The sequence below is a fragment of the Hetaerina americana genome, unplaced genomic scaffold (genome assembly GCF_022747635.1).
Source record: "Hetaerina americana unplaced genomic scaffold, ioHetAmer1.1.p SCAF_179, whole genome shotgun sequence".
Taxonomy (NCBI): Eukaryota; Metazoa; Arthropoda; class Insecta; order Odonata; family Calopterygidae; genus Hetaerina; species Hetaerina americana.
This window is the reverse complement of record NW_027286740.1, coordinates 408,093-426,413: the sequence shown is the minus strand read 5'-3', so window position 1 is coordinate 426,413 and position 18,321 is coordinate 408,093. Positions and strand designations below refer to the sequence as shown.

Below are 18,321 nucleotides of genomic sequence, written 5' to 3'. Positions count from 1 at the left end.
AAATTAATGGGAATGGTGGAACAATATTCGAAATCTATTTCCATGCTCTTAGTTATCAAAAACAGAAAATAATCTGGTACTGCAGTATAGGATAAATCCTCACTCCCACCTCAATTGAATAGTTCCCTTATTTTTGTTCAAAATCACCAAAAGACATAGAGCTCATCAGTATTGGACTGATTACACACAAAGCCACAAAGGAAAAACAAATGGAATAAGAAAATAACAAAATGACACATCGAGATAATAAACAGCATTAGAGATGCTGATAGCTGAAATTCCACATTATGAGTTTGTCATCCAAGAACTCATCCACACTGTAATACAACTTACTTTGTAACAATTTATACACTTTTCTTTTGAAAATAGTGGGGAAAATAAAAAATTTCATTGATTATGAAAGATTATCATAAATTTAGCAATCAGAATGAAGAGCGCCTCTGATTTCAAGCTAGCTTTCCACCATAGCACAAAACAGGTTTTGTTACTATTTACTGTCCGATTGTTTTCTTGAGACAAAGGGGACGTGCTCTAGTAGTGTTTTTTAATGGTGTAGATGGAATATCATCACAATTTAGGGTGGATGTGATGACAGTATGCAAAATTTCACAGCTATTGGCAGAGAAAGAGGTAGGCCATTGTTAGATAGAATATAAGAGGCATTGATTCCTATTGATGACTCCGGCAGAATGATGACTAATCCCGGTGTGACACTGCAACTAACTTCAACAAGGAACTAATCTCAAGGCACTTGCTGCCATGTGGAACCTCACGCTCTCACTCGACTCATGCATCATCGTCAGGGTCATCTACCCCGAGGAGACGATGCTCGAGTCGAGCTATGAAACATCCGCCAATATGGAACCCCTGACCCAGTGGAAGGCCCAAGAAAACTTCGTCAAGCCGATATGCCGGGAAAGCACCAGATCATGTTAGAACTTAATCACCATTTAAATGTCAAGACATCATTTCTGGGGAGTGCGCGTGTGGTCAATAGAGTATGATTGAAAAACACATAACCCATAAATACAGTAATCAACCCGAAGGTCAGTTTGGCAGGCAATGGTAGAGTTCGCATAGTACTAAGCCAAATGATGTCCATACATTAGCAAGGTAGGAGGGCCAGTGCCTTTCCTTGTGCTGCTTATGGTTTCCCAGGAAGATCTGGTACCTGAAAAATCACACGGCTTGGGTGGAGCAGAGGGTGTCCATACGGACTCGCCCGGGTATCGAACCCAGGTTCTCCAGTCGGTAGTCCAACAATACCCCTGGTCTACCACATCTCCATAGCATAAGAATGGTATGAAATTATTGAGAGATAAAAAAAGGAAAAATTACCCCACATTACATAAAAAGTAATAGACTGTATAATAAGCATTACAGTTTCAGGCTTGACTCTGTGGAATTCCTTCATTGTGAGGGTAAAAAAGAAACTTTAAACTTCCACAATAAAGTCTTTATTGTGGAAGTGTAAAATTATAATGGCAGAGGTGGACAGAAGAGTTTCACCCTTCAACAGATCTATAATTAAAAATTCACAGAAGCAAAAAGATCCATGGCATGAAGCATCCAATGGAAGCAAAATGGCTGATGAGAGATCAAGTGGAGTCATGGTCCGTTGATCTCATTGTACCTGTTTTCCTCCTCCAATGCATGCCGCTCTTTCTCCTTCCAGATCTCCTGGCATCTTTGGAACTCTGCCATTTCATGTTTCGTTCTCTTCTTCTTCCGCATCACCTCCTCCTGCTCCCTGAGGATATCAACAAACAGTCACATGCCGCTTCAATATTTGCCCGGACGAGGCATTCTCACTGCATTGAATACCGCATTAGACTGCACACAAGTACTGCACTGAATAAAGCATGTTCACTTGCTTCCATCCATCACTTTAAAGAGAGGAGGACACCTTAAACAGATTTTAACATAATCAGGAAGGGCATACACACACCAACTACACATGCACGTAGGTGTATGAATGAAAATTTCTTTGAATGGTTCCGCCCTTAAGTCAAATAATCCTGCCAGAGATAGATACAGTCAGATAATTTCACAAAAAATCCCAACAGCCTCGTACTCAATGAAACATGTTAGGAAAAATGTACACATGCTCCATGCTCTCTCAGAAGATATAGAAGTGCTTCGAGTCCAAATAATCCTTTTGAAGTAGGAAACGGTGCCCTGACTCACACACATTAATTGCCATGCTTCTCAGTTTGAAGTTAAAGTAATATGTTGAATATAGACTGCCAAAGAACCAATGAGCATTTTTTATGGAAACACAAGGCAAAAGATACATGTTTAGAACTAACCCCTGATAAATGTTATATCAATGCCTTGACCCACAGAATCAGGTGTCTACATTAGTATTCCAATCAATGCCTTACTATGCCAGGTTTACTTCATGATTTTCACAGATTATTGAAGTTTTAGCAACATCAAGTAGGAGATTAAAGTTGCGGTTAAAGGCAAACGTAATACTGGGGAGCACAGTGCTGCAAATCCCTTCAAATAAAAAAAGTTTTTCCAATGCTATTAAGGCAGGCATCTCCGTAGAGGATGCTAGGAAGAGAATAATATGAAGAATGATTTGTAACAAAAAAATTACATGTTTCTTCCTGACCCTGATTAAAACATTAAAAATAAAAGACCCACTTACTAACGCATGCCTATGCCACTGCATGAGATGCTGAAGGGATATGCTCCATAATGGTAATCCAGACTTTATAGAATTGGAAGTGAATGTAGTTCTTAGGGGGCAGCCTTGAACCATTGGGACTTTACCAACAGGAATTGAAATGATCATTGTTGAAGGGATAAATAATAAGTATAGCACTCTGAATAAAAAAATTAGCTAGCATTAATCCTCATTAATATATTTTTACCAAAAGAGGGAAATAGTTGAATGCATAAAAAAAATTTGGCAATCTAAAATGACATCTAAAGTAAGATGACCTATTAATGGGCAAGAGGAATCACAATTTGTACTGGGGAAGCACCCTTTCCCTCTTCTAAGGGTTGTTTCAAGGTTCAACAGATCACAGGTATGGGCATTGAAGTTCTACAGGTTGTAGTCACTATCAGGCGAGCACTTTTAAGAGCAGCAGCATTCAAGACGCAAGGATTTCTTTCACCCTGCAGATGACACCCTGAGGGCAAAAAGGACAAACCTTTGGTCCTCCTCGTGAATGTGCTGCATGACCTCATCAATGAACAGCTTCTCTCGGAGGAAGTCCTCGTATGCGGCACGCCTCTTCTCCGCACCCTCCCTCTTCTCTTGCTCCCACAATTCTGCGCGGTAGAGCACCTTGCCCTGCGCCTGGTGCCTTTCCCACTCCTTGGCCTCCTCCTCCTCCTCTGACCACTTCCTGCGCATCAACTCCACTGCCACCTCCTCTCGATACTGGGCACAAACAAAGGGGGCGTGTGCAGCAGTGGCGTCCCAAATCGGCACTGGCCCTCGCCACCGTTCCACGCATACATCCTCCGACCAACGCAAGAATCTCACGGCAGTGCAAAAATCAATCTCCTGCACCAAGATTCAAACCTGCTCTTGGCAAATAATTTTTGCACTGCTGTGAAAGTCTTGCATTTCCTCTCATGCACACAAAAAAATACTATTCAATTAATCTATCAGAGCTACTTAATAATAGTCTAACCAGTAATGATATCAATCTGTCAAATAATAATAATACTGCTTTTATTTGTCCGGTGATTTGCTGCATATTCACATACACAAATATAGGACACGTCAAATATATAAATCACAAGTTTGAAAAAATGAAACGTATACATACATACATACACACAAACATCCAATTTCTATGTTCCAAGTCTTAGTGCATGTATTTTTATCAGAGAAAGATCAAATGTGGAGCGTAAACTGTAATTTGATGACTCTCGCCTATTCTTCATTACATCTGTCAGCTCTCAGTTCCTCAAAAACAATTTCGTGCCACTGGATAAAGTCTTCTTGTGAAAGGAGTTCTTCATTGTTGTATTATGACTCCGAATGAGCCCTCGACAGCCAAGATTGGGCATTACTTATCCAAAAACTTGGATGCAGAAATATTTTTGAAATCCACTGGACTGGGTGATCCCTTTTCACAGTCTCCCCACAAGTAGCAAGATACTTTCAAACAAGCCAAGGGGATACTATCCAATAGGGGAGAGCTAATCAATGACTTCAATTCTCATTTGAGGATATGGTTAGGTAGCCCTTACTAAATAATTTACATATAAATAACTCAGCATATCTTCAATTTCATACAAAATCCTCTCTACACACTGAAAGGGGAGAAGCCATTAAAATTCCTTAATCTTGATAAAAGTTATGATCTGAGCTGAGAATTTCTCATAAATATTATTCTTAAAAACAAATGTGCTTAGCTCCACCATCTACATAAGCTATGTAGTCAGGTCATTTTAAAAGTATTCTATTTGACTACAGCAGTCATTCACATGGAATTATATTTGGATTCAACTAGCCAATGGTAAAAATGGAGCATGAATGCCAAATCTTGGTCTGAAAGGCAACCATTTATTCAGTCTCTAATTATCCTATCATTCCTAGTTCATTTATAATTATGCAATTTGAGAATTTTGTAACAAATTAATCATATTCAATAAGTATGAGATAATTGTAGATATGACTGCAACACTGTTTCATCCTCCCCAAGTTTTAATCTTTAAAAAAGACTAATATCTCACCCCTTGAAAAAAATCTTCAAAATCTGAAAGAATATGATGTGCAATGACACAATATTGACAAAGACTAGCCCCTTCTTCGTGCTTATCATGACAATGACTTGCCCAATGTCAAAGGTTTGACTAAAAGATTAAATCGAGATACCATTATTACAAATTCCCCGGCTAAGACCACCCCAATGAATCAGACTCTTTCTCCAAATGCTACATGCATGATTTGATATGCACACTTAAAGCCATGTCTCGTGGGATTTCTTCACACACATGCCAGTACCTTCAACACACACCACACCTCCAAGTCTTCACAAAGAACATGATATGCACAATAATCAATTATCATCATCTCTTCCCAAGGGGTCAATTGTAATTATAATCCTCCCCCTTTCTCTTTCCTTTTCAGGAAAAATTTAGACATTTCAGGGGATCTATATAATCTCCAACTACTTGGTCTATCCTTTGGCCAGGAGCCTGGCTTATGACCCGACCCACATACTAAATTCACCATCAACAAGGCATACATTATTTGATACTTTCTTTGCATAAATGGTTCATTTTCTACTACTAATCATACTTGATGCTAATAACTTCACTTTAATCTATACCTAAGTTTTGCAAATTTTGCGACCCATTTCATGAATACTTCCCATTTATACATACAAAACACAAATAAATGTTGTGAGTACAATTAATAAATAAAAGTGTCATTCATTTGTTCCAATAGTATCGCAAACCCACACTTGAAAAAGCTTTTTCCACTGTATGTCTTCCCTGATATCCTGAAAATCATTCTCAAGCTGACTAATCCTCAATTCAACCCAAAATACATCTGAGAAGGGAAAAGGAATGGTTAGCACCCACCTGCTGGGCTAGCTTTTGCGCTTCCTTCTCCGCTAACTGCGCATGCAACTCCTTGTTGACATACGCAGTCCTCAGCTTGCTTTCCAGTTCCCTCAGCTCCACGCTCTCCTCACGAAGTCTTTGCCTGGCAACAAAGTCATACAGGTGACAGTTTAAGAAAAAGAAATCCATAGAATCACCTCAGTTCCCATGCAGTTATGCAATAGATGAAGCATCAAGGACATTGTCAAAAGGCAGCAGGTTAACACATTATGAGCAAATATGCAAAGGAGCAATATGATTATGAAGATGGCAAAAGAAATCCTGAACTTTCCAACACCTCCTTGGGTGGTTCATACCTAGTTATTTTGATCGGCCGAATGGGCCCGTGAATGGTACACTACCATGAATCCCAATGCAGAAGTACAAGGCTGATCTGAAAAGTTCTCAGCTTGATGATGAAATGACATTTTATGATTTCAAAAAGTTTTATTTTCAACATTCCTTTAACATGTATAACATTCATCCCACATTATTCCCGTGTCAATATCCCATCTCTATAGTGTTCTTCCGAGAGGTTGTGCAAAGAACTTGTCTACATCCACGATTGCCTCTTTTTGTTTGGATTGGATGGAAGACATTGACCAGGGAGGAAACTTTTGCATTTTAAGAAGAGGTGGAACCAAATCCGGGCAATAGGCTGGAGGCTCCAGCCCTTCATAGCAGAGCAATTCCCTAAAAAATGTACCATGGTTGGAATAGCTACTGTTTTACCTTTCACAAGATAATCGATCTACAGAATTCCTTCCGCATCTCTAAAAACCGATATCGTGACCTATCCCAACAATGGCACCATCTTCGCCTTCTTTGAAGCTTAAGAATCAGCTTCTATCCTCTGCATGGATTGTTGTTGATTATAAAATTAAATGATACCGCAAATCACACTTTTTTGTTCTAAATGTAAGGGAATGATATCCAAGGGAAAGAAACTCAATCTTTAAGCGCATCACCCCTGCTAAATACCTACTTTCAACAGGGTTTCCCCAATTACACTGCTTAAAATGAATAACCACTGGGCCTCTCTTGAGACTTTGAGCCCATCTTTGTATTCAGTTGACGAAATGGAACATTAGAGGATAAACTCCTAATGAAATTATGGTTTGTGTCCATACTTGTATTCTGACAAGTTCTATGTCGTGTATACGTGACCTAAAGGATTTATAAACATCACTATCATTAGTATTGCAACCCAACTGGGTCATAGATTCCTTGGGGCAAACTATATATGTTGGTGGACAAGTAGACATTTGAAGAGTACGGAGTTCAAGGACACTGCATTCTGAAAAACTTTGTAATTAATGTTTTTGTTATTAATATCCTAAGCTATATTTTTCTCATTCATAAAATAAAGGAGAATAAAGTGAGCCGTGGTTTTTTAAAAAAAATGGCAAAACTCAGAGAACTACGTACACTACATATTTATTTATCGCGGTTTCCAAATCAGTATATAATTCAACTCATTGTACTTTCCTATACCTAACTCTGTTCACACTTATTCATTTCCTTCTCATGTCTACCTTTCTAATCATCTCATCCATTGTTACCTTGCCTTTTTCCCATTTTTTTCTATCGTACCCAGCTCCTTTTCCTCACTCATGATTTTCCCTGAAGCTTGGTGATATTCCTTTCTAGTCAAAGCAGGTAATGTTTCTGTATTCCATTTCCTCAACCATCTTCCCTCTTTCATCCTCCTGAATCTGACATTACCCTTCAATAGTAGTAAATTATACTCTGGATCGACATCAACTCCCAGGAAACTGTGTCAATTAATCACATTTGCCTAAATCTGTGCCTGAACATAATATAGTCTGTTATCTTCTTGAATCGTTGGGTTTTATCCATGTATACCATCACCTTTTGTGGCATCTAAGCCAAGTGTTGGTGATGATTAAACCCTAACTCCTGCAGATCTCAACTGCTTTCTCCCCGCGGTCATTCCTCGAGCCTAAACCGTAGTCCCCGACCTCGTCACCATCTCTTCCTTCGCCTACCGTCACATTCCAATCCCCCATCACTATCAAATGTTTCCCTGCAGGAACACACGCGATTATGCCCACTTGCTGGCCATATATCCTGTCGACGTCTTCCTCCCTATTATTGCTTGGTGGCATGTAGACCTGAACGATGACCAAGTTCGTCGGTTCTGCTTTTGCCTCTATTAGTAACATTCCATCCATTCCTTGCTCTATGTTCTTACTACATTTTGTTTGGTATTACGGCCACCCCTCATTCGCTTTCTTCCCCTCCACTGTACAATACTCTTATAAATACCACTCCGGTAATCTCTGCTATACTTCTATCTCACTTCACACAGCCCTAAAATACCTCACAAAATCCTGTCTCTCTCACTCACCCTTGAGACAATGTCATACTAAGCATTCAAATTGTCAGGGCTGACCAACATCGCAATCTAGAAGGAACGCCCTTATTCTTCCTCCAGTCTATTCAGTAGGTCATTGGAAAAACCACATATCCTTCAGTAACTTGCATATGCTCACAGTGTTATAGCCTGTATATTCAGGGGCCTTCTGTGAAGGCTCGGGGGAAACCTGAAAGTCTCATTTATATAGCAAATACATAAATACAGTATTATTTTTCTTAAGAACAACATTGAAAATAGCAGCTGGTTTAGTAATTATACCTTACCAAAAAAATAAGTAACTTTTAATACATTACTGTGCATCATGTTTATCACACAGGGGTGTTTGGAGGGACCTGAATTGTAGGATTTTGCGTTCTCTAGTCACACCTCTACAATGAAGAGTTCCCCTCCTAAAGTGAAATTACACTCAGCAAAAAGTCGATGAAATAGGGACATATAAAACAATTTCTGGCTTGACTTGGTGGAAAATCTTCATATTGCAATTGAAAAATAAACAACTTGAATTTTCAGACCTGAAGATGTTATACCATAATGAAACCTAGGTTGTAAATAAAAATTTCCTACGTGGAAAAGCCAAGTTTTTTTATTTTTCAATTTCAAATAGGTATACGATTATTTATTGCTTGCATACAAAGCTGAAATACATAAGTGAAATCTTCCCCAACACTGGCTGAGAAAGATGGCACCAATGAATTGGGATTTCTTGTCTCATCCAAAATTCATTAAGAATAATTTTGCAAATAGCAATGAGTGGATTTGTTGGTACACAGAAATAAAATGTGAAGCTTAAACCAACCTCAATTTTAATTCCACATATTCTGACTGTTGACTGGATTCCGATCGATTGCCAACCAGCTCATCACTGAAATCCATGCCACCCCTCCTAGCTTGCATCCTCTATAAATAAATACAAAGAGACATAAATGACCAGTAAAATAATCATTCTGCAAAAACTCCAGTCATGTGTGGTGATGACCAGAATACTCTATGCTTAGCATGCAGTTACAGTGATTAGCAAATAGAATTTATACACTATCTCATATTGGTAATAATAATAATAATATACTTTATTCATCTTATAATCATATTCACATATGGTAGATGTCGTCATTTAGGAACATACAGTTGTTCCTAGATAATTTAGTATACAGCACAATATACAATCACATAAAATACTTATTTGAAAATATTTGCATACATACACCTAGTATTCTACTCACGCTAGACCTTATAATTTTAGGCTAGTAAAGTCGAGCTCATAATACTCCTCTATTGAGTATAAAGGATTGGAGGTAAGGCAATCACGGAGCACCCTGCGGAACACCACATTGCGGGCTGACTTTACAGATTTTGGAAGCATATTAAACAATTTGATAGGTAGACCAACTTTGTAAGTCCTGTCTAGCCTAGAGTATGGAAAATCCATATTAGACTCTGCTCTGGTGCTATGGCTGTGAACGTCAGCCCTAGTGGAGTACACACTCGTATTTTCTTTTACATGAACTAATGAATAGAATATGTATAAATTGTAGACAGTAATAATTTTTAAATTTAAAAAGAGAGGTCTACAGTGTTCAAGTGGACATGAATTGGATAAGGTACGGACTGCCTTTTTCTGCATCACAAAGATTAGCTTAATATCAGATGCAGGCCCACAAAGTCTAATGCCATAAGTAATATGTGAGTGAAAGAATGCATAGTAGGCATTAATTAAGTAGTCCTTACTAACATATAATTTCCATTTCCTGAGCAGAAATAAGGCTCGGGCAAGTTTCTTCCTAATGTATAGAATATGAGCACTCCATGTTAACTTGGAGTCTATATAAAATCCCAGCAGTTTCACAGGGACAGTATCCGGTGTAGCACATTTTAGAGTACATATAAGATGCTGAGTTTCATTGGGATTCATATGGAGATGGTTGGCAGAAAACCAGTCCACTGCCTTTTTAAGTATAATAGGAACTCTATTCATCGCATCAGAATGATGGGGGGAACTATGTAGGAAAGTAGTATCATCCGCATAGAGGACACAGTCAGTAATCATATTGGGGCACAAGTCATTAATCATGACCAGACATAAAAGAGGTCCAAGCACAGAGCCCTGAGGCACACCATATTTAATATTTAATGGTTTTGACTGTTTACCATTTACATAAACTGACTGCTTACGATCAGATAAGTAGGAAGAAATAAATTTTAGTTCAGTATCCTTAAAACCATAATATTTCAACTTATTTATGAGAATTGTGTGATTAACACAGTCAAAAGCCGAAGAGAGATCACATAATGAGAGAGCCAAACATTGATTACCTTCAAAATGATTTGCTTTATAACATATTCAACAGCTTGGGTTGTACATTTGTTGGGTCTGAAACCAAACTGAGTCGGTGTAAATAGATTTAAAGATTCAAAATAGTCCAGGATTTGGGTAAATACAACTGATTCAATGATTTTTGCAAGTGGAGAAATAATTGTAATAGGACGATAATTGTTTGGAGAACTGATATCACCACGTTTGTGAATAGGAATGACCTTGGAAAACTTCAACTGATCAGGAAAATAACCAGACTGGAGACAAGAGTTAATGACAATAGCAAGAGGGTATGCTAACCAGTCAATTACAGATTTGATTGAGGTAGGTAATGATTAGTGGGAAACATTAAATTTGTGACGTAATGACCTTGAGAAAAGAATCATAACTGGACCACAAGGGCCTCCTTATGGTTAGATTCAATTCAACGCAGAGATACTACTTTTGCTGATCTCTTTCATTTCACATATTTTGCCTCTTTCCTTTCGCAAATTGTTCACACTCATCATCCATGCTATCCTATTCTTGGAGCGTTGAAAATGCCTTGTCGCAAGACCATCTTCATCTCTTATCTGAATATGCCTCTTAGTATAATTACAGTAAGTGGATTCATATGCAGACAGTTTTAAAAATTACACCAACAATGTATAACGGAGAATAAAATATGTTCAAGGGGCCCAGTAATCATAAATTATTTCCAACATAGCACACACATGTTACACGAACAATTGCTACAAAAATAAATATTCAAATGTTGGACAGTGGCAGAAACCAATGTGGCACTATGGAGCAAAAATTACAATTATTAAATATTGTTAAGGATAGAACTGTGGTGCATTCTTGAGCACTCCTCCTGTCATCGCACTAGCATTGGCAATAACAGAAAAAAGCTAGTTCGTTAATTACCATAGTATTCTTTTTTCACAGCATGGCATCCTCACTCCGGCAGGAAAAAACAATGCAAGGAAAACCTTTAATTGGTACACACTTTACAGTTTTACAGCGCTTATTCAGTTGCAGTTGAATTTCACTTTAGTTTGTTTAACTATTAATCTGATATGAAAGGAACCGTTTCACTGTGCCAGTTCATCTTAACTTAAGTCTACAGCAATGTTTCAGTAATTAATTCAATTTTGAAATCGCTACACTAACATTATTCGAAGAATATTAACCTTAATATTTTCTGTGACGGCCAATCTTTTTCGCTACGTACTATTTATTGAATTCCACGTTAAAGATCTACAATTGTGCCGACACAAGTGTGTATTTCCCAACAGGCGATTCTCACTAACGACCACTCCGTGGCCAGAAGCCTTAGGGTATTAAGCGTTGCTCCTTTATGTATGGGCATATACAAATTGTGCCGTGTTAATATTTACCGTCCAATCGACATGCATCACAAACATTGTGGCTCACCTTTTAAGAACTTGTCTTTCTCCCTGGAATTCAAATGTCTAGTAGTTAGCTGCCTATACAGGCATATTTCTAGGAAAAACAACTTCCCCGATAGCTCTGATGCATTTCACACCGGTCATTCAAGATCCCGCTCCCTGAATTTGAAGTTAGTCTAGTAGGTAACCCAGTGAACAAATACTTGCCCATAAATATGACGTGAAATCTGAAAGGCAACAGCGGCAAGGTAACCCGTTTTACAACGTTAAAATTGGGTGGGATAGCTATCTTAACCACCAATTAGTGTGTGAAACAAGGGTGGCTACCGACAGTTATGGACAAGACAACTGCCGATCACGTCCAAAGTTGTTTGCAAACACATCATTACATAAAACGGGGCGCCATCCTCTGGAGTCACTTTTAAAGGAGACTTCGCGAAAGTAGTATACTCATTCAATTATCCAGTAATAACTTTTTTCTTTCCTTGCGTGTTCATTCGCCCAGTAAAATCAGGTAGGAATCTTATAGCAACAAATTATTACGATTTCGGTTATTCGTAGCGATTTTGCATCTAGCAGGAGTTAACTGAACTTGGCCCACGACTATTTACCGGCCATTGGAGCTCTGGACTTTTCAGTCATACCAACGTAAATATTTTTGCACGAAGTAGCGAAGTTAATCCCCTAAACCATTGCAGTAATCTCACTTCAACGGACATATTATACTCAGTGATATTCCCTGTAATCACTTGAAATTGTAAGACCGGGATGAGTTATGTAGTATATGATATACGGCCCTAGAAAGAATCTACACTGAAGTTAGCCCAAGCGGGAGGTCGTCTTTTACAGCGAAAACTAAGAGGTGGTAACGAAGACTTTTTCGACAATATCTGCTCAACTAGAAAAGTACTTTTCTTGAAAATCACCAAAAACACTCGGCACTCCCTCCGACGACGTAGGCATAAAACCCACATCCATAGCCTAATTTAGCATCCAGGGCCCAGTGCAGTAACCACAGTCGCCCTTTCACACGAAAAAATAAGAAAGTACTTAGCAATATCTCCTAAACTAGAACATTTTTTTTCTAAAATATGGCAAAAAACAATTAACCCTCTTTCCTCTATGAGCAACCTTTCGCTTACCCCATGCTCATGGCCTAGTTTAGGACCGAGGGCCCACTATCGTCACCAGCGTTGTCCTTTAACACGAAAAAAAACAAAGTACTTCACAATATCTCCTGAACTAAAACATTTTTTTTCAAAAATTTGGCGTAAACATTAAACTCACTATAGTTTATCTGCTGCCTTTCGCTTACCCCATGCTCATGCACTACTTTAGTAACCAGGGCCCAATAACGTCAGCAGAGTCGAACTTTCACACCAAAAATAAAGAAGTACTTCACAATATCTCCTAAACGAGAACATTTTTTCCTCTAAATTTTACAATACACACTAGGCTACACATATAATTTCGGCAGTCTTTCGCTTACCCCATGCTCCTGGCTAGTTTAGTAGCCAGGGCCCACCAAAAGTGACTACGACACGACACTGAACTTGACCCATAGAGATAGGTTTTTTTCAAGTTTGTTCTTATATGTACTCAATATTCTCTCAAATACGACCGTTTTTTTCTTCCTCAATGTCACTTAATAGTAATGTTTTCATGAAAAACATACCATTTCAGCAATCTGTTTCTTCATTTATTACTTACAGGTGTTTTTTTCATTTTTGCACCATTTTCCGGCCACGGATTCCTCATTTTCACAGTTCCCCCTGATTCTTCACTTCTCTCCATTTTCTTTCTCTGGCGTCTTGAGCTGCGAAGATGGGATTTGATGAAAAGTTTTTAGGAGGTATGTATGGATAACTTTTTTGTATTATTAGTAGTATTCATTAATACATCACGGTTTTAGTATATCTGCAAGTTATTCCACATCACCCGAAGAGGCTACTCGCTAGATGCGTTTCTCTTTGTGCTTGGAGAAGAAACGAGCGAAAAAGAGATCCCCGGGAGGCATATGAGAAACCGCTTGCCCTTTCCCTTAATGAAAAAGGGAGCATCTCCCGAAACCTACGGTAAAATAGAGGAATTTTTCCAACATTTGCTTTTAGTTTTTTTCCTTTATGTAATCCTTTAATATTTCAGTAGCATGAAATTGTCTTGTTGTAAATTAGCATATTTAATCTTCCCAAGTCATTCCGTCCCCCGCTTCCTCAGATAGACGGAATGGACCGCAGATCCTATATCATCATTGCCGCCTACCTTTTCCTATTTTTAATTGTTCCTACGCTATCTCTTCTGAGGCTTTCCGTCCCCCGCTTCTTCAGATAGACGGCAAGCACCTCAGTGCCTGTGATAGTAGGTTAACGTATATACTGTTGGTTAACCTTTGTATTGGAGGAAATTCAACAAAATATAATCGCCTGTCAACTTATAATGTGCGTTCAAAGCTAAAACGACGTACAACCAAGGTATAGCCACAAGGCCAATTAATCAGCTGTCTGCCATATCTAGTAATTGAATGTCTAGTGTTCTCCATTGAGTGCACAGTATACACGACCAAGCCATATTTTCGTAATCGGAAGCGGTGGCAGTTTTGTCTACGCAAGAAAGATGATACCATCGGGAACACACATCGCACGCGACCCACGTTGTAATTCCACGGATTTTACCCCGATCGCACAAAGGGCATATTTCGTTAACTTTACGGAGGGACTGTAATATATTTGTTTTAATTTGGTTCCGGTACTCGTCGGCATCAAACTTTTATTCAGTTCCCATTTTTTTCGCTATCTGATTTATGAAAAAACACGAATGTTCTCCACAGTTATAGCTATCTCTCTGTTTCTTGAATGGCACCCTTATTACTCTCAGTTTACTTGGACGTATTTTTTCCTTACTTAACGCATTCCGCTTCTTTAAGAAAGTCGTGAATAAATTGTAATGTCTGGCATAATCCATATCCGTGCTGCCCAATGGATCGAAACAACGGGGATCGAGATGGTGCGGGGGCTAACGTACTGGCTTCCCACCCTGAGGGCGCGGGTTCAAATCCCGGCGGTGTTGAATATTTTTCAGAGGTTTCTCGATCCCTACTTGAGGTGCTTTGTGGAGGGCACTTTGAGTGAGTACGCCGTCCGTCGGATGGGACGTTAAGCCGCGGACCCCTTGGCGCCTTTCGTAAAGAGTAGGCTAATGCCGACGCCGGGTTTCTCTCCACCCTTCATCCTTTCCTGTCCTTCCCCTATGGCGCAAATGACCTTAGCTGTCGGTCGCCTCCCCTCAAAACTACTACTACTACTATCGAAACAACTGAATAAAAAACTCCCGGAAGTTTACGACAAATAGGCACCAGTGATTTTGATCTTTCTTGAACGGCATTAATATAATTTTCTCTTTGAACTTAAGCTTGGCGACTAAACCCTCGGACGTGAAGTTCCCTCGTAGGGCATAACTGGAATTTTCGCAAGGGATATAAATAATGTCCCTTTTGTTTTTTTCAAGAACTACGGTGGCGAAGATATCTATAATGAAATTACAAAGCCATTGTTTTGGGGACAGCCAAAGAAAGTCTTCCAAGTACACGCGGGTATCTTTGCCAGCGTATCCCAAAACGTATGACCTTCCTAATTCCGAACCGTTATCGAAGTAACTATTATCAGAAACTATGCTATTGTTGTGGAAAGTAAGAGGCCGATGATTTATGGCTACCCTGTCACTCTTCTTAACCCAATAACTGGAATCACTTGCCTCCTCCATTGGTCCCCCTTGATCTACAAAGATTTCGGGCTGCTTCACGGTCTCCACTTTGAAATCAGTGATCCCTTCTCCAGTAAAAGAAGTTACCCTTAATATTCCCGTTCTTTGTTTCCGTTTTCCCCAAGGCTCCTCCGCCATAAAATTATCGAGACTTTCAAATTTACTGGCATTGCGGCGTTTACTTTGTGCGGGGGGGATTTGTTAAAAAATTTCCTTTGTTCGAGAGAAGACATGGGGTTGGATTGCCCTCAAAAATCTACCGCACGGCAAATGTAAATTATAATCCAGAATCGTGTTTTTCACGATTCCGAACCACCTTTCCACGCTTGCGTTACTATATCGTGGTCCAAATAAAGATAATTCATCTCTGCCCTTCAAAATGTTCGACCAAAGAGGTACAAACGGTAAGAAATGCTTCAAAAAAGTAGATAAAAATTTAGGACTGAAAAAGGGATTCGGATCCCCACAGCACTCAACGTTTGCATTTTCCGCAATGACAGTGAAAAGGAGATAAAAAGGACTACTCTCATAAAGGCGGCTTTTACGGACCCGAGGAATGGAAAACTCACGTAAAATCAGGGAAAAAGATTGTAGATTTAATAAATAGAAAAAGATAGATGGATTTAAAGTATCTTTTTTCCTTGGGCCAATGAAGATAAAAATAGATATTATCGCAAGGGCGTAGACAAATACCATTGGCTGTGCATATATTTCCCTAACTACCTGAATGTTTTTGTATTTCATAGACCCATCTTCATTACTATTCTCCCGCATGATTTTATTATACGTATCCTGTTATTGAATTTTTATCCATGTAAGTCCCTTCTTTCGCGCGATGAACTTGTTCCAGTGCACGATAAAACAAATCTCTGTGTTCAGGTGTGACCATCGGGAATGTTCTTATGCGTCTGATGACGTCACACCCGCCGCCGTACGTCCTCGCGGCGGCTAGCGGGGAATTCTTTGCATGCGTACACTTGTGTTTAGATGAAAACGAAGTTTTCAGGAAATCGGAAGATTGGTGTCATTAATGCATTAAAGGAACAATGTTGGCATGACGACTGCTGCAAAAGCTTTTTCTATTCCAATTAATTGAAGAATGGCACTGGAATCACCTCCGGGAAAACCGATACGCGAAGAAAGAATTCGTCCCCGAGTACGCACCAACCTTGAACCCAAAGGCATGCTCCCCGCTGCGAGGGGGTTCGCCTCGAGAGCGATGGCCATTGTTGATGTCCTCGGCAGTATTTCCCCTTTCACATGATTTTTGACGCAGTGGGACCTCTCCTACAGGGTCGCACCCTAAAGTGGTAGGACTGATTTTTTACAAGAATTTTATTGACGATATACTTACATCGACTTAATAATCTTCAAAGTATGCTCCTTGATCTGCTACACACTTAGTATAACGTTGCTCCCATTCCCCGTACGCCCGCTGGAAATTTTCTTTGGGGATGCCGTTGATGACCCTCGTCGAAGCCTCTTGAACGGCGTTTATCGAGTGAAAACGTCGTCCCTTGAGCTGTCTTTTCATCAGGGGGAAGAAGAAGAAGTTCGGTGGTGCCAGATCGGGAGAATAGGGCGGGTGCGGTAACGTGGCAACGCCGTATTTGGCCAGGAGCTGTCTGACGACGAGCGCGCCATGGCAGAATTTTTGGCACCATCTTGGCGCACACCTTGCGCATGGCCAAATCCTGTGAAATAATGCGTTGGACGTTGGATGCAGACAGACCCAACTTTGGTCTGCAATTTCTTCAGTGGTTAAGGGTCGGTCTGTGTTCAGCAGTGTCCTCACTCTGTCCACATTCGTGTCGGTTCTTGCCGTCGACGGCCGTCCGGAGCGATGGTCGTCTTCAACGAGCTCCCTACCCTATTTAAACGACTAGTGCCACTCAAATACTGTGGAAGGGCTTAAGCCAGTGTCCCCATAAGCCTGCTTGATCATATCGAGGGTCTCAGTTGCCGTCTCCCCGAGTTTCGCACAAAACTTCACGGAATAACGTTGCTCTAAATTCAGATTCATTTTGTTTTTCGACGCGAACAAAAAACCTGCTTCACTAAAAACGGTGTCCTCACTCAAAGACAGCCCGCAGGTGACTGAGGTTGGTGTCGGTCTGTTGCTAAGAGCCCCTCCACCTTACCCTGCCAGGCAGACCCCCCTCCACCGCTCCGTTCGCGCCAGAGAAAACCAGTCCTACCACTTTTGGGTGCTACCCTGTATTTGGGTTTAACCAGGATTTACCCTTATCCGATGGTCACCCAACACCCTTCACCTCCCAATTCGTTTTCGTCCGTCGTTCAAGCCAATAGGGATTGTCCACCCATGAATCCTCTCCACGAATAAAGAAACACGTTACGTTTTTTGTCTAGGCGCGTTCGTCAACTTTCAAAGAGATGTGAACATTTTCCTTCAGTTACAGCAATGATTTCCGTGATAAGTGACCTGCACATTTCATCTTCTCACGTACTTTATCCAATCTTAAAAATGTGTCCCGGTTATACGAATTACATTTTTTTGTGTCATCAAATTTTTCACTTTCTACACTTCAGGTACTTTCTATGTTGTTTCCTTCGTTTCAGAATGAGAGACCAAAAGTGTTCGGGGCGGAGATGTTGGGTGACTCCTTCTTTGTTAGGGTCGCCTCAAAGATTGGGTATAGGCTGCAAGATGGTGCGTAGGATTTTATGAGGATTACTCTTTCATACGGTAATTTTGCTTATTTCTAATATCATTTACTTCGTGGTTTTATATTTAATCCTGCCCGTATCGGAATGTGTGTTTCAGGACAGACAACCGAGGAGTTGAAGAGGAGGACCCAAATTGTTAACGCGATAAACGAAAAAGTCATTGTATTGATTGGTTGCAATGACTTCAC

At 39.9% G+C, this 18,321-nt stretch overlaps 1 protein-coding gene across 4 annotated transcripts in view; it reads right to left on the bottom strand.

The window, feature by feature from the left end:
- LOC139687191 (meiosis-specific nuclear structural protein 1-like) overlaps nt 1-12,268 on the bottom strand; it is a 30,217-nt gene extending 17,949 nt beyond the window's left edge. Inside the window, exons 1-6 of one of the 4 annotated variants that reach the window (XM_071584313.1) lie at nt 12,018-12,268; nt 11,712-11,913; nt 8,781-8,881; nt 5,563-5,686; nt 3,168-3,400; nt 1,634-1,750 (exon numbers count right to left, since the gene is read on the bottom strand). In XM_071584313.1, the coding sequence (XP_071440414.1) occupies nt 1,634-1,750; nt 3,168-3,400; nt 5,563-5,686; nt 8,781-8,878 (572 nt within the window). In that variant the 5' untranslated portion in view covers nt 8,879-8,881; nt 11,712-11,913; nt 12,018-12,268. Of the gene's footprint in view, nt 1-1,633; nt 1,751-3,167; nt 3,401-5,562; nt 5,687-8,780; nt 8,882-11,711 lie in introns of all 4 variants that reach the window. The other 3 variants (XR_011700620.1, XM_071584314.1, XM_071584315.1) reach the window with 3 other exon arrangements.
- Nucleotides 12,269-18,321: the final 6,053 nt, after the last annotated feature.